This window comes from Pagrus major, chromosome 8 (assembly GCF_040436345.1).
Source record: "Pagrus major chromosome 8, Pma_NU_1.0".
NCBI lineage: Eukaryota > Metazoa > Chordata > Actinopteri > Spariformes > Sparidae > Pagrus > Pagrus major.
In genome coordinates, this window is record NC_133222.1 from 29,760,331 (window position 1) to 29,773,659 (window position 13,329).

The 13,329-nt window shown below is 38.3% G+C and overlaps 1 protein-coding gene across 1 annotated transcript in view; it reads left to right on the forward strand.

The window, feature by feature from the left end:
* LOC141001327 (Fanconi anemia group A protein) overlaps positions 1–13,329 on the forward strand; it is a 25,171-nt gene continuing 11,842 nt past the window's right edge. Inside the window, exons 1-16 of the mRNA XM_073472367.1 lie at positions 1–209; positions 645–757; positions 1,710–1,800; positions 2,084–2,238; positions 3,352–3,447; positions 4,096–4,169; positions 5,759–5,868; positions 6,936–7,046; positions 7,245–7,308; positions 8,654–8,766; positions 9,539–9,615; positions 10,331–10,472; positions 11,283–11,416; positions 11,738–11,848; positions 12,734–12,829; positions 13,045–13,107. Of these exons, the coding sequence (XP_073328468.1) occupies positions 149–209; positions 645–757; positions 1,710–1,800; positions 2,084–2,238; positions 3,352–3,447; positions 4,096–4,169; positions 5,759–5,868; positions 6,936–7,046; positions 7,245–7,308; positions 8,654–8,766; positions 9,539–9,615; positions 10,331–10,472; positions 11,283–11,416; positions 11,738–11,848; positions 12,734–12,829; positions 13,045–13,107 (1,611 nt within the window). The 5' untranslated portion in view covers positions 1–148. The remainder of the gene's footprint in view (positions 210–644; positions 758–1,709; positions 1,801–2,083; positions 2,239–3,351; positions 3,448–4,095; positions 4,170–5,758; positions 5,869–6,935; positions 7,047–7,244; positions 7,309–8,653; positions 8,767–9,538; positions 9,616–10,330; positions 10,473–11,282; positions 11,417–11,737; positions 11,849–12,733; positions 12,830–13,044; positions 13,108–13,329) is intronic.

Sequence of the window (13,329 nt, forward strand, 5' to 3'; positions counted from 1 at the left end):
TCCCGCAGCAGCTTGATGAACCGAACCAGGGAAGAAATGCTGTCATGTAGCGTGAATCATTCCCAAAAGCTCTGTTCATGTTTTAATTTGAAAAGACATATTGGTTAAAACGTCGACTGTCTCTCGAAGCGAGGTGAAACAAAGTGAAATGTCACTCAGTGCATCGTGTGAATCGGTCTCCCAGAAGAGGACTGTGTCGAACCTCCTCGGTGAGTTGACAGTTGGACCGACCTCACGTTTATATTTATGGAGTATTAAACAAAAGCGGTACTTGAATACAGTCTGAAATAAACCCAGTATATTCTCCCCGTTCATGTCATTGTATTGTCTCGATATATACTGATTGACGTCTGTGACGTCAACGTTACTGATTGATATTGACGTTAAATTGTCATGTTTCGGTCTCTAGCACTGATATTATAAATAGCAGCTTTTTAAGTAAAGTTTGGCCTGACCCTCAATAGAGAGCCATCCCAATTCACAGTCATTTTCAATTAAGTAACCTTCTAAAGGCATCTGTAAATAAATACGTTATGTCTTAAATGTTGGACAACTTAGGCCAACTTTTATTTAAACTGTGCCCATGCAAAAATCGCATTTGAAAAACTCTAAGCATTTTGTTTTTCCTGCTGTTGTATGGCCAGCTGGTCGTGTGCTGAAGAGGCCGAAGCAGGAAGATGGTCAGCGGCTGCAGGAGGCAACGATCCAGCTGCTGGGGCAGCAGCAGGACCTCTGCAGTCTGCTCAGGGAGGTCGGGGTGAGTGAAAAGACTTCAGGATAATTGCAGAAACCGACTGGGCTCCTCAGCAATGGATAAAATCATCATAATAATGACATATGCTACTAATGTGTGTACTGAGAAAGAGGTGTGTAACAACTGACATTGTCATGACTGTCAGATGACTGTCATTGCTCTCCTCTGTCACCACGGTGATGAGGAGGTTGTGTGGCTCAGGCATCACTTGGGGATGCCTAGGCCTGCTCAATCGTCTCCTGGATCCTCACTCTTTACATATATTATATAATTTGGATCAGATATTCTATCAATGCAACTTGTAAACTGTGATTTTGTTGTTCTGTTCTGTACATGCGGCATATATTGCATGTCTGTCCGTCCTGGGAGAGGGATCCCTCCTCTGTGGCTCTTCCTGAGGTTTCTTCCATCTTCCTTTTTTCCCCACCCTGTTAAAAGGGATTCTTTTCCTCAACATGGCAAGTTTTTCCTCACTCGAATCGAGGGTCTAAGGACAGAGGATGTTGTTCACTGTACAGATTGTAAAGCCCATTGAGGCAATGGGATTATGATTTTGGGCTATATAAATAAAATTGATTTGATTTGATTATGTAATAACTTGCCATTATACTGCATTTAACCTTCGTACCACTTGATTGGCTTTGGTGGAAACTGTTCTGCATTGCATAGTGGCTCAAAGGAAGGTTGCTTCATAGCATAAAACTGGCCCAAAAGATACTTTATTGTAAAAAAGTATGTTAGGTGAATTATACATGTATGACACACAGAATGCAGAATGGTTTTCAAGAAGATTTAGAAAAGCTGCTCCACCATTAAATTTCATCAGGAGTAGGCTAGTACTACGTTGGTTAGGAACCCGTTTAGAAGAGGGAACTGGTAGTAAAGTGAACTCTTCAAATGTCATAGTTAGTGTCCTCTCTCTGATATTCTATTACTGTTTTTACACTTTTTGTAGGATCCAGATCTGTGCAACATTTTTCGCTCTCAGACTGGAGAGCAGAAAGAGTCAAAAGGAATGTCATGTGCCATTGCAGGTTCACTGCTGGGTGAGTACCAAATCTCAGAAATGGCCTCTGTGCTGAACCTTCCTAATGTGGCAAAAGTTGAAATGGCACCTCATGTGACACTCTGGCCCAGAGATACCTGCTGCTGTACACAACAGCTGTAAAACTATGGAGAAAGAAAAGTAGTCTGTGTTTGTTGTGTGTTTGGACTGTCCAACATCTGAAATTTGAGTCAGCTGAGACATGAACAACTATACATTTTCAGATGTTTGCTTGCAAAGTAAATGCTATGAACTGCAGGATGTGTTGTGTTGTCTGTGGACAGTGTGTGAGCTGAGGCGTCAGGCCTTGCAGCTGGGTGTCCCTGTGGCAGTGCTGGCAGTGAAGATGGTACTGGAGAGACTGATAGAGATCACTGGAACTGTAGATGAAAAGGAAGAAGAGGACAGGAGGAGAGAGCTGCTCACCTACTCTCAGCAAGTAAGTGTCCGACTGTAGGATTTGACGCATTATTGTTTTGTGGCTGAACCCTCATGCAAATATAAAAAACAAACCCCCAGACATTAGTAAACCAGTGGTTAACTGTGGAGAATTTGTTGAACTTAAAGGACCATTTAAACTGTTAGTCGCCTCATCAACACCGTGCTACAAGTGTTATTTAGACAAAAGTAGTCTCTGTACAACATGTGATGCTGTCCCTGGGTTCATCACCTAAAGATGACTTCTTGTGCACTAAGTGATGGTAAAAAGTGTTTACCAGCACCAATGAGTGAGTGTGCTGTTGAGTATGAGTATGAATCAAAAAAGACATTTTGATTTCTGTTTGGAGAGTTTATTTGGCAGTGACATTCCAGATTACAGTTTGATTGAAGTACATTGAAGTTTTATGCACGTATTTTTTTTATACCAGCTGCTAAAACACTACACCCAGATGGTTAATGTGTAGTACATAATTTATATAATTAGGGTGTAGTATGGATCTGGAACACGCCACATATCTCAGGGCTGTCTAACTTGTGATACTACACAGGCAAATGCTGGATTACAGAAGACTGCCTTCCATCACTATGTTTTAAACACATGGGTGATTCTAAACTTGTAATTTTGGACCCAGATTTGGATATTTCTGTGGTTATTTCTGTCGATGTGCTTTTTTATGGCTGCATTTGTTTGTTCTCTGTCTTTTTTCTGTCGTTTTTCTGCTGTACAGAAGTGTCTCTTACAGAAGAGATCTTGATCTCAAAAGCAGATGACCTAATTACAAACTGCATATCATATTCACTATATGATGTGCATTTTATGCTGAAATATGATGATAGATGATCAATGTCATGCACTCTTCTTTCATAGAATGAGTCCGATGGATGTTTAGAAGCTCAGCTACACTTGTAGTACATTCTCCACAGTATGATGCATGTGTGCCTTTTGGGTTTTTGTGTCATTGTGGTTGTGTCATATGCACAGTGTTGATGGATTGTTACGGTTTAATATTGTTCAGCCACAGAAATTCCATCCTGAATTTGTCTTTCATTACTGCAAAATTCTTTTTCAGAGTACAGATAACATGAAATCCCCCCATCCTGTTTACTCTAGGTCCAACTGTGTGTCCTGCTCGAGTCCAGCAAGCAACTGCTATCACAGGGAGCCTTCTGCCCAAAACTGCTCTGGCAGGAGTACAGAAAAGATCAGGTGTGTGTTTGTTAGAGTTGATTTCATCCACTCTATATGAGGCCTGACAAAGGTATTTGCCTCTCATGAAGTTTTACATAGTTAGACATTTACATTTAGGGAATCTAGCAGACGCTTTTGTCCAAAGCGACTTACAGTAATTCATACATACGTACACTGATGGCTGCCATGCAGGGTGCTGACCAGCACATCAGGAGCAGTTTTGGGGTTCAGTATCTTGCCCAAGGACACTTCAACATGCAGACCAGGGGAATCGAACCAGCAACCTTCCGATGAAAAGATGCTGGCTCTACCCCCGAGCCACAGCTGCGCTATCCACACATCCAATCGAAACCGATCCAATGGAAATTCACCACGATCACCTTATCCTGAGTGTTTCGTGATAAAATATTATTGTCCCATTCCTATTTAGCACCATTTGCAATTCCATTAAATTAATACTTAAAAATGCATTTATTTAGGATTTCCAGTCAAAGTAAAAACTGAAGAAAATCTTGATGCATCAAAGAGTAGAAAACAGAAACTAAGTTTATTTATTTATCCATTTTCAGTTGGTCTAAACTGCCACAATAGGAAAAACTCTGCTTGACTTTTTTACATGATGTAATGGATGTAGTAAATTGAATATTCTGTGTGGTGTTTTTACAGAGGCCACCCAAACTGGAGGTGGTTTATCATCTTCACCTTTACAACATCCTCACTCTGAAGTACATTTTAGAGAGGTAAGAAAAAAAAATTGTTGTTGTTTGTTTTTTCGTTTTTTTTTCAGATATGGGCAAATTCTGTTTATGACCCCTTGTAAGGCACCAGAATCAGTCATATTCTGTGGAGCTCGTTCAGAGCACACATTGATTAATAACATGCCGCTATTGGCTGCATAAGATAACAAGTCACAGAGTTGAGTTTATAAAACAATTACAATTATGGAACGAGTATCTTTAGCTCTACAAACACAAGGATTTGAATCTTATAAGAAGCTGAATACATAATTGAGACATTTAGCTGCTTTTGAGCACTTCAAGCACAACTAAATGAATAGCATTTACTGTCATGGTGAAATGTTTACATGCACTTGTTAAGAACATGTATATCATGGCAGTCTTGAGTTCCAATGATTTCTTCAGCTCTCATTTTTCTGCGATGGAATGAGAGGAACACAAGCTACTTTGTCACAAAAAACATTCATGAAGTTTGGTTCAATAATGAATTTATTATAGGTCTTGTGAAAATGTGAATCCTCAATTAGGTGCTTTTGATAACCATCCACAAGCTTCTGACAGGCCTCCGGCTGAATTTTTAACCACTCTACTTAACAGAATCGGTGAAGTTCAACTGAAGTTGTTAGCTTCCTGGCACAGGCTTGTTTCGTCAGCACAGTCCACATGTTCTCGATGGGGTTCAAGTCAGGACATGGAAAGACCATTCCAAAACTTAAATTCCAGCCTGATTGATCCATTCCTTCACCACTTTTGATGTGTGTTTGGGATCATTGTCCTGTTGGAACACCCAACTGCACCCAAGACCCAATCTTCTGCTGATTATTTTAGGTTTTCCTGAAGAACTTGGAGATAATCCTCCTTCTTCATTATTACATTTACTGTCTTTAGAGCAGCAGATCCACTGGCAGCAAAACAGCCCCACAGCATAATACTACCAGCACCATGCTTGACAGTAGGTTTGGTGTTCTTGGAGTTAAAGGCCTCACCTTCTTTCCTCCAAACATATTACATGATCATACAGTACATGTTCTTTACAAGTGCATGTAAACATTTGACAACAACTGTAAATATTTGTCTTTTAAAAAGAAAAAAAAATCTGAATTTATGTGGGTTTAGCTGCAAGTTAACAATTGAGATTTTCTACCTGAATGTGTGAATCTGATTTTAATTTAAGAAAACCTGAAATGACTTTCTGGTTATGACAGAGATGGGAAATCAAACTACATAAATTCATAAAAATATTTTTTCTTGTGTAGCATAAAGGGACGAGAACTTGCATTTTGTCTGGCAACTTGTATAGTAGAATGACAAATAAATGAACCTTGAATGCTTGAAATGGTTGAACTCCCATCAAAAGACAGACACTTTGCTGTCAGTTTTGCTGTTGCAGCGCCCCTGTGTGGGTGTAGTGAGAGCCATCTTCAAATTATACACTGAGTTCACAAAGAAAGATATCAGAGTAAGATATCATGATATCAAGTCAATCAGAGTTTGAGGATAGTCAAAGTTAAAAGCATAACTGACACCTACACCTCTCTGCAGAAAATTATCTTTAACCCCTTGCTCAGTTCTGTTTCTTTTTCTCCGTTCAGTGATGAAGGAGTCAGAGTGTGGTTGGTGTCTCAGTTGAAGGCTCTCTGTGGCTGGACATCTCCCGAAGGAGAAGAAGAGACCAGACAAGTTCAACTAAAAGTGTTGTCAAGTAAGCACACAGACTACTTTTGCTAGTTGTAGTTGTGCTTCATAGAAGATGTGTGTTCATTCATTCATCTAATGATTTCATCTGTTTGTTTTTTTTCATAATAATAATAATGCTTGTTGTTATAATCATTTAGCTGACATATTCAGGTTAGCCTGGATATGACATGTAAGTATAGCGGATAAAAAAATAAAACTTTAGTTCTAAACCTATAAGACGATGTCCTCTCCGTTTCTAATCTTTACTGACAAGTGTGTGAAAGTGCTAAATGATATAACGTTACATTCCAAAGTTATAAGGAGGCGTCCTCTCCTTTCTGTTCCTATGCTTTATTTGCAGGCGTGTTAATTGATGTAGATGTGAAGCTTCCATTGCTCAGAAATAATATAAGGATAAAGATGAAACACAGCACTCTACTCTACTCTACTCTACTCTACTCTACTCTACTCTACTCTACTCAACTCTAAGCGGAGGTGCGAAGCTGAAATTTGTATATAGAGGAAAAACTGGAGAGTGCTGGGACTGATTTCATAATGGGTCTGCAGAAGAACACCAACTCTGTATCAGCATTAAAAGAGGAGTTCAACATTTTGGAGAGTACGCTTTGTAACCTTGTAACTTTGTATGATCAGTACCGATCTCATGTGTGTCTACTAGCTGTTTCTCCCTACTTTCAGCCTTCATATTAAGCAAAGCTAACATACATATACAGAGATGAGACTGCTATCGATTGTCTTGGCATCTTGGCAAGAAGAACATTTCCCAAAATGTCATGACTAACATTGAACATTGAATATTGAAAATATTGTCTTTGTTGCCCTTTCCTCTTACACATTACCTTAAGAAAGGGCAACAGAGATTACATTTGTAACCCAACACAACATGGTTACTTAAACATTTTCATTACATTTTTAAAGAATAGATAATGTGTAAACTTCAACTAGAATTCTACATTATCATCATCAAGACATGTTATATTCCAATCACTTGCTCACTGCTACAAAAGAAACGCAACCAAAAGACATGCTGCTGCTAAGGGTAATGCTTATAATAGATTTTCTGTCTTTTAGCTGTGGTTGGAGTCTTGGTGGAAAATGGTTTTGAGCGGAGCCACGAGCCAGCAGCTGCAGACAAGAGGATCTCCCTGCTGTGCTGCTCAGTGCTGGACGACATGCTCTTCTGTGAGTCTACTTATCCCTGTCAATCTTACTCTGCCCTGTGCTGATGAAATATTTACGAAAGCACTTTGAGTCACACCTCTGGGCCTGGAAAGCTCTTTTCGACTTCTTTAACTGCGAAGATGTCTAAGTGTCATTTTAGTACTTTCCTTTTTTTCTTGCTTTTTAACATTTCATTGTTTTTCTGTCTGTCTTCTCCAGGGCTTCTAGAAACTGTGGAAAAGAGTCCAATGCTGAAGACAGCTGGAGCAGGGGCTGAGCTATGGTTCGGGGTCTTTTATTTTGTCTTGTTCACCTTGATGAAATCAGATAGTAAATATGAGTCTGAGGTCTCTGTCTAAAGAACGAGATCTGAATACAAACAAGACATGACAGAAAACACACACAATTAGCAATATACAAGGACATTATTTATTTGTATAAAATAGCAATAGCAGACATCCTTTAAAATGTGGTATCTCGGGAAAACAACATTTGTTATTCCATGATAATGACATGAATAACTTGTGATCCTGAGAAACAAAATACAACTTGCATCAAGGGAAAACGGAGGAAATAATTTGTTTGATCCACGACCATTTAGAGCTTTCCTCTGTCACAATTTAAATGACTTAAGTTTATATTTTCAACAGTTGAAACCCCAAAGACCCAAAGATCTTCAAAAGAAAAGCGAAAAGTCTTAACAATTGAGAATGAAGCACTAATGAATGACTAAAGGGAATACTTGTTTATCAGAATTGTTGCAGATAGATTTTTTGCAAATAGTTATGATTAGACTAATAGTTTCAGTTCTGATCCAGTTGATTTACCTCAAATACAATGTTTATGCAATATTTCCTGATTTTATCAGGTGATTAGAATCACCTGAAAGCACTCTTATCAAAAATACTGGCCTGCAACTGATTTTGGGATCCTCAGGGCAAAAGCCTTAAAAACCCATAAGGATGCAGCTCCTGTATATTCATGCTGAGCAGCTTCTGTCATGTCACAACAGAAAACAGGCTTTTGCTGGTCCAACTAATGTTTCTTTGCTCTTCAGTTGTCCAGTTTTGAGCTCCTGTCCACTTTACCTTCATCTGTTACTGTAGCTGATTAACTTCTAAAGATGCACCTCACCAGATTTTCTGTGCAGATTTGTTGTCTGGCAGCTTAACCACATTTTTTGGGACACTCTAATCCAGCAGGACGGCAGCTGACTGCATGATTTTTCTGTTCTACCTTGTTCGGAGTAAACTCTGACACTGGAGTGTGAACATTCCTGGCGCTTGTCTGGTCCTGAAATGCTGAAGCAGAGCACCTGGCACCTGTGATCACACTGCTTAAATAAGTGGAACAGTAACAGTAACTGGCTCTCTCTGCTCAGTGTGCATGCTTCACACATTGACTCACCGCCCCTTGACTCTGTCTGCAGCAGAAAGCTGTTCATTTAAACATGGAGGTATTCTAAGAAAGCAGCCACTCACAGTATAACACTGTGCACAGCCCTTCTCAGTCTCAGGGTTTATATAAATAAGTTTTTAATTAAGGCTTTATACATGGTTATATTCTACATTATGTATTTTATTTATTGCCACAGCATCTCTTACTCCTCTGCCCTGTGTTTTATACAGGATTCAGATGTTTGATGCTTCAATGTGTGGAGGTTCAGCATCAGAGGATGGCCTTCGGTGTTTCTTCACACACTCCCTCACACATACTCTCACTTACAAGCCTCGACTAACAGGTAAAGACAAGTTATTGACATTTTTTTAACAACAACAACAACATTTATATGGCACCTTTCAAACATAAAATGCAGCTCAAACTGCTTTTCAGTAAGGCTTTAAAAACCAAACAATAGAAAAACAGTACAAAAAGATAAATATTTTCATAAAAATTGAATGTGGAACGCAATGTGGAACATTTACTACACTAAATGGCTGCCTAGGTCTTAAGCTGATATTTTAAAACTGTTAACAGTGCTAATGTTACTGGGCAGCGTGTTCCACAGGCCAATTTAGGAACAGTAAAATACCAGCATTAGAGTAACTAATAGCTGTTGTTGGTTGACAGTTAAATGTCATGTCATTAAGAATCTTAAAATTAAGTCTAAAAGAAACAGGGAGCCGGTGTTGGGTAGCCAAAACAGGAGTAATGTACAATCTTTCTAGTTTTTGTCAGCAGTCTGGCAGCAGAATTTCGAACTAGCTGGAGTTTTCCTATTAACTTTTTTAGTTGACCAGTGAAAAGGGCATTGCATTAGTCCAACCTGATAGTAATAAAAGCATGAATCAAATATCAGGTATCATTAGCTTGATACTGTTTTTACTTGACAACACTTATACTTAGATTTTGCTGTAAACAAAACACAGTGAGAACTTCAAAGCTGTCAGCAAATACAGGTTTGGGAAGACTTTGAAATAAGTATCCTGATGTCCAGCGCATGCTGCTTTCATGATGGTTACAAAGATTATTTCTGCAAAGCTGAAGTGTAATATGAAGTCATACGTCCTCAGTATCAGATGCCATCACTCTGCAGAACGAGTGGACCTTTGCAAAAGCCAGCCGATTGGTCACCTGCCTTTTCCGTAAGGTAAGTGTTTCATGTAGCCCATTTATAAGCCTTCACATATAATGAAGTTTGCCAAGATGATTTAATATTCTCTGCTCTTAGTCTGACTCTCTTGCCATTGGATTTCATAGCCATCTGTGGACTTCTGACTGCTAGTGTCACTGTTATTGGCTGACTGTGGATTTCTTTGTTATGTTATGCAATTTCTTTACATAATAGGGCTAGGCGATAATATAGCAATAATTTAAGCTATATCATGATACACAATGTATATCTTGATATTTTGAAATCTTCTCAAAAGTTCTTAAGTGCTAGGACAGAGCAAAGATGTCAAATATTACAATAATTTTGACCAAATACCTCAATATAGAAATTGTAACAATGTTCAGAAAATAACATCACTTTACTGTTAAGCAACTAAAAAATAAAACTAGGAAAAGACAGCACTAATGACTTATGATATGATGATATCTAAAATCCAAAAGAAACATTTATTATTGATATATAGCCCAGTCCAAACTGCACATAATGTCAGCAGTCACCAGCCTCACTGCTCTGCTGTGAACACAGACAGTGTCATTGCTGTATTTGAAACTGTAGACAACAGTCACATCACTTCAGGTGTGCAGCCTTCAGCCCAGAGCAACACAGTACTGAAAGTATTGATTTATCAATGAAGATGTTCTGCCACGAACAGCTGTAACTCATCTGTCTTGTTGCTGTGCTTGTGTAAAAGCTGGCGGTGATCTTCAGTGTGGAGCAGCTGCTGTGTCACCTGCAGCAGGTATTGGAAACCCACGAGGTTAACTGGAAACTCGTCCTGTGCTTCCTCTCTACTCTGCTGGTTTACAACCCCTGTGCCCAGCCCAGCCTGAGAGGTAAACTAACTAATGCAAACTGGTTTTTACTGATATGTGGGATTAAACCTTCCAAGTGCCATTATTCTGTGCTGAGAATACATCTGACCTGTTTGATGTAAGAAAAAAATAATGAAATGCATCATCCACTTTCATACTATAACACTAAATAATTCAGTTTTCATTCAAATCCAGCAAAATAATAAACATTTCAATTGTGTTTTTTCAGATAGTTACATTAGAATGTACAAAGGTCAGCAGTTTCTCATAAATGGGTATTTAGGGTAATGCTTAGGGTAAGGTCCTTGTAATAAGCATATGTTTATAGGCAAAAAGGCCTTTATAAGACTCTTATTAACATTATTAATTGTTGATAAGACTATAAGTGTTAATAATCGCATTAAAGAGATAAAAGGTTCATTAAAAGTTACAAACTCAAAGTTATACCTCAAAGTTAAACTAAAGTTAAATGTGTAATGCTATTATAAACAATTATAAGACACTCATATGGCTTATTTTAATGTGAAGTGCTTATAAATGTTCTGTACTCTAACAATAACTGTGTTTGTGTTGCTATTTTTAACACTTCTCATCAGGACTTATAAGAGCCTTATTACCTATTAACTAACACATAATACATGGACCTAATATATGGCATTACTGTATTTAGCATTTTTAATTAAAGCTTGATTTCCTGCACCAGTCAACTAATATATCAGACTTGAATTTACACAAAGGGATACATACATAGTGTAAGAAGGACTTGTAGTCGTATTGACTCCAGTGTCAATAAGCTTTGTCATGTCTGTTGTGTTTCCCTTCCTCATTTAGTGCTGCTGTCTAGACTGCTGAGCTCTGCATTTGAAGGCTATGACCTAGAGAACATGATAACTGCCTTTCTATTGGCTCGACAGGGAGCGCTAGAGGGAGCCAGCATCTTCCCGTCCTACAGCGACTGGTTCAAGGTTTTTATGTCGGCTTTTTAACACCAGCTCATAGTTTATTGATATGTTTGGATTGGTGCTGCTGATATTAAGCACTATTTATTGGATATTTGGTTAAAAGTGTTTTATGATTTTCATTTAGAGCTGATATTTAACTTTTGTCTTAAATCTATTAGAATCTAATGTTGAAATGTGTAACATTTTGGAAGGTATTTAACCCAAAGTATTGTGGAGTTTTAATCCTTACATGTCATGATATAGATCTATAGAGCTTAATTATTCTCTCTGCACATTTAAGTTAATCATTTTTACAAGTAGCATTCTTCTTTTCTGCCCTCTCAGATGTCTTTCGGTGGAGGCAGTGGCTACCATGCAGCTAGTAAGAAATCTCTGGTGTTCCTGCTGAAGTTCCTCTCTGACCTTGTGCCCTTTGAACCCCCACAGTACCTCAAGGTGACACTGGTATTAATGTCTCAGACATTAGTAAAATGTCGTTAATGTTGATGTCAATAGACCATGATTATGCCTTAGGTCCAAATGGATATAAAAGGTTTCAGAAGAGGACATGTTAAAAGGGAGATAAATGGAAAAATACATATGATGTGTGGTGCATGCAGTGTAACATACCACAACTACTTGAACAAACTTTTACTTGACTATTTCCGTTTATTCTGCATCACATTTCAGTGGGGAATATTTTAATACTGCACTGCATTTATCTGACAGCTATAGTAACCTTTACTTTTCAGATGAAGATTTTTCAGTCAAATACATAATTTTTTGGCTTATGACCCTTTAGAAAACATTGTCTACTTGTCTATCCCTCAAAACTTCTCAGATGATTTCATGTAACTATCAATAATAAATGCTCGTGGTTCAAAGAGGTCAAATTATTCATCATTTCACAAACAAGACAAAAAGAATGAATGAATGAATTCAAACTTGTGTAGTAGGAGTTTTTTCCTCTTTCCACTGCCATTCATAATTCCTCCACCCACCAGATTTTTGTTGTGACACTTTGGAAGGACCTGAACCCAGTCACTGACAACATTTTACTGTGTTATGAGTACTTACTTTGATATTTAGCTGCTAATACTGCTGTAGTTTTACTTGAGTAATATTTTGTATCAATGGACCTTTACATGTAATGGATAATATTTAGATAGTGATATTGGTACTTTTACTTAAGTAAAAGATCTGAGTACTTCTTCCACTGCTGGTCTGCAGTCTGTGCTAGACTCAAAACTGGCACCAAGTCAGCTAAAAAGATACAGTTACAGTGTAAAAAAGCACTGGAAACCAGCTGTGACTTTTAACTGTGTCATTTTTACCTGGTAGGTTCACATCCTGCACCCTCCATATGTACCTGTGAAACACCGCAGCCTCCTGATGGAGTACGTCTCTCTGGCCAAGACCAGACTGGCTGACCTCAAGGTAAGAGTATGGGTGGAATAAATAATAACTTTATTTAAAATTTTTCATATTAAACACCACAACAGTAACACAACATGATGATTATATTATGGTTAGTGTCCCTGTGATAATTTCTTACAATCCAATAGAGTCTGTACAAGACAGTGCTCCCATATGTGTTTTAATGATGTTTTATACGTTTGTGTGTGTGTGTGTGTGTGTGTGTTTGTGTGCAGGAGTCAGTGGAGGACATGGGTTTATATGAGGATGTTTCTGGTGCAGGTGTAGCATCAGTGCAGGTAACAGTGACACCCAGTGGTTTGTTTGTGAATGACACCTGTTGAATCACTGAGGCCCCAGCATGATAGTATAGAACACCCTTAAGGCTGTTTTATTATTTGGGCTTAGAAAACAGGCAAGATAATAAGAAAAACAAAATGAAAAAAGGACCTGGTAACATAATTATTGAGCCAGTAATACCTGCCTGTGATTTTTAACTGAAGCTTTATGTTGTATATCAT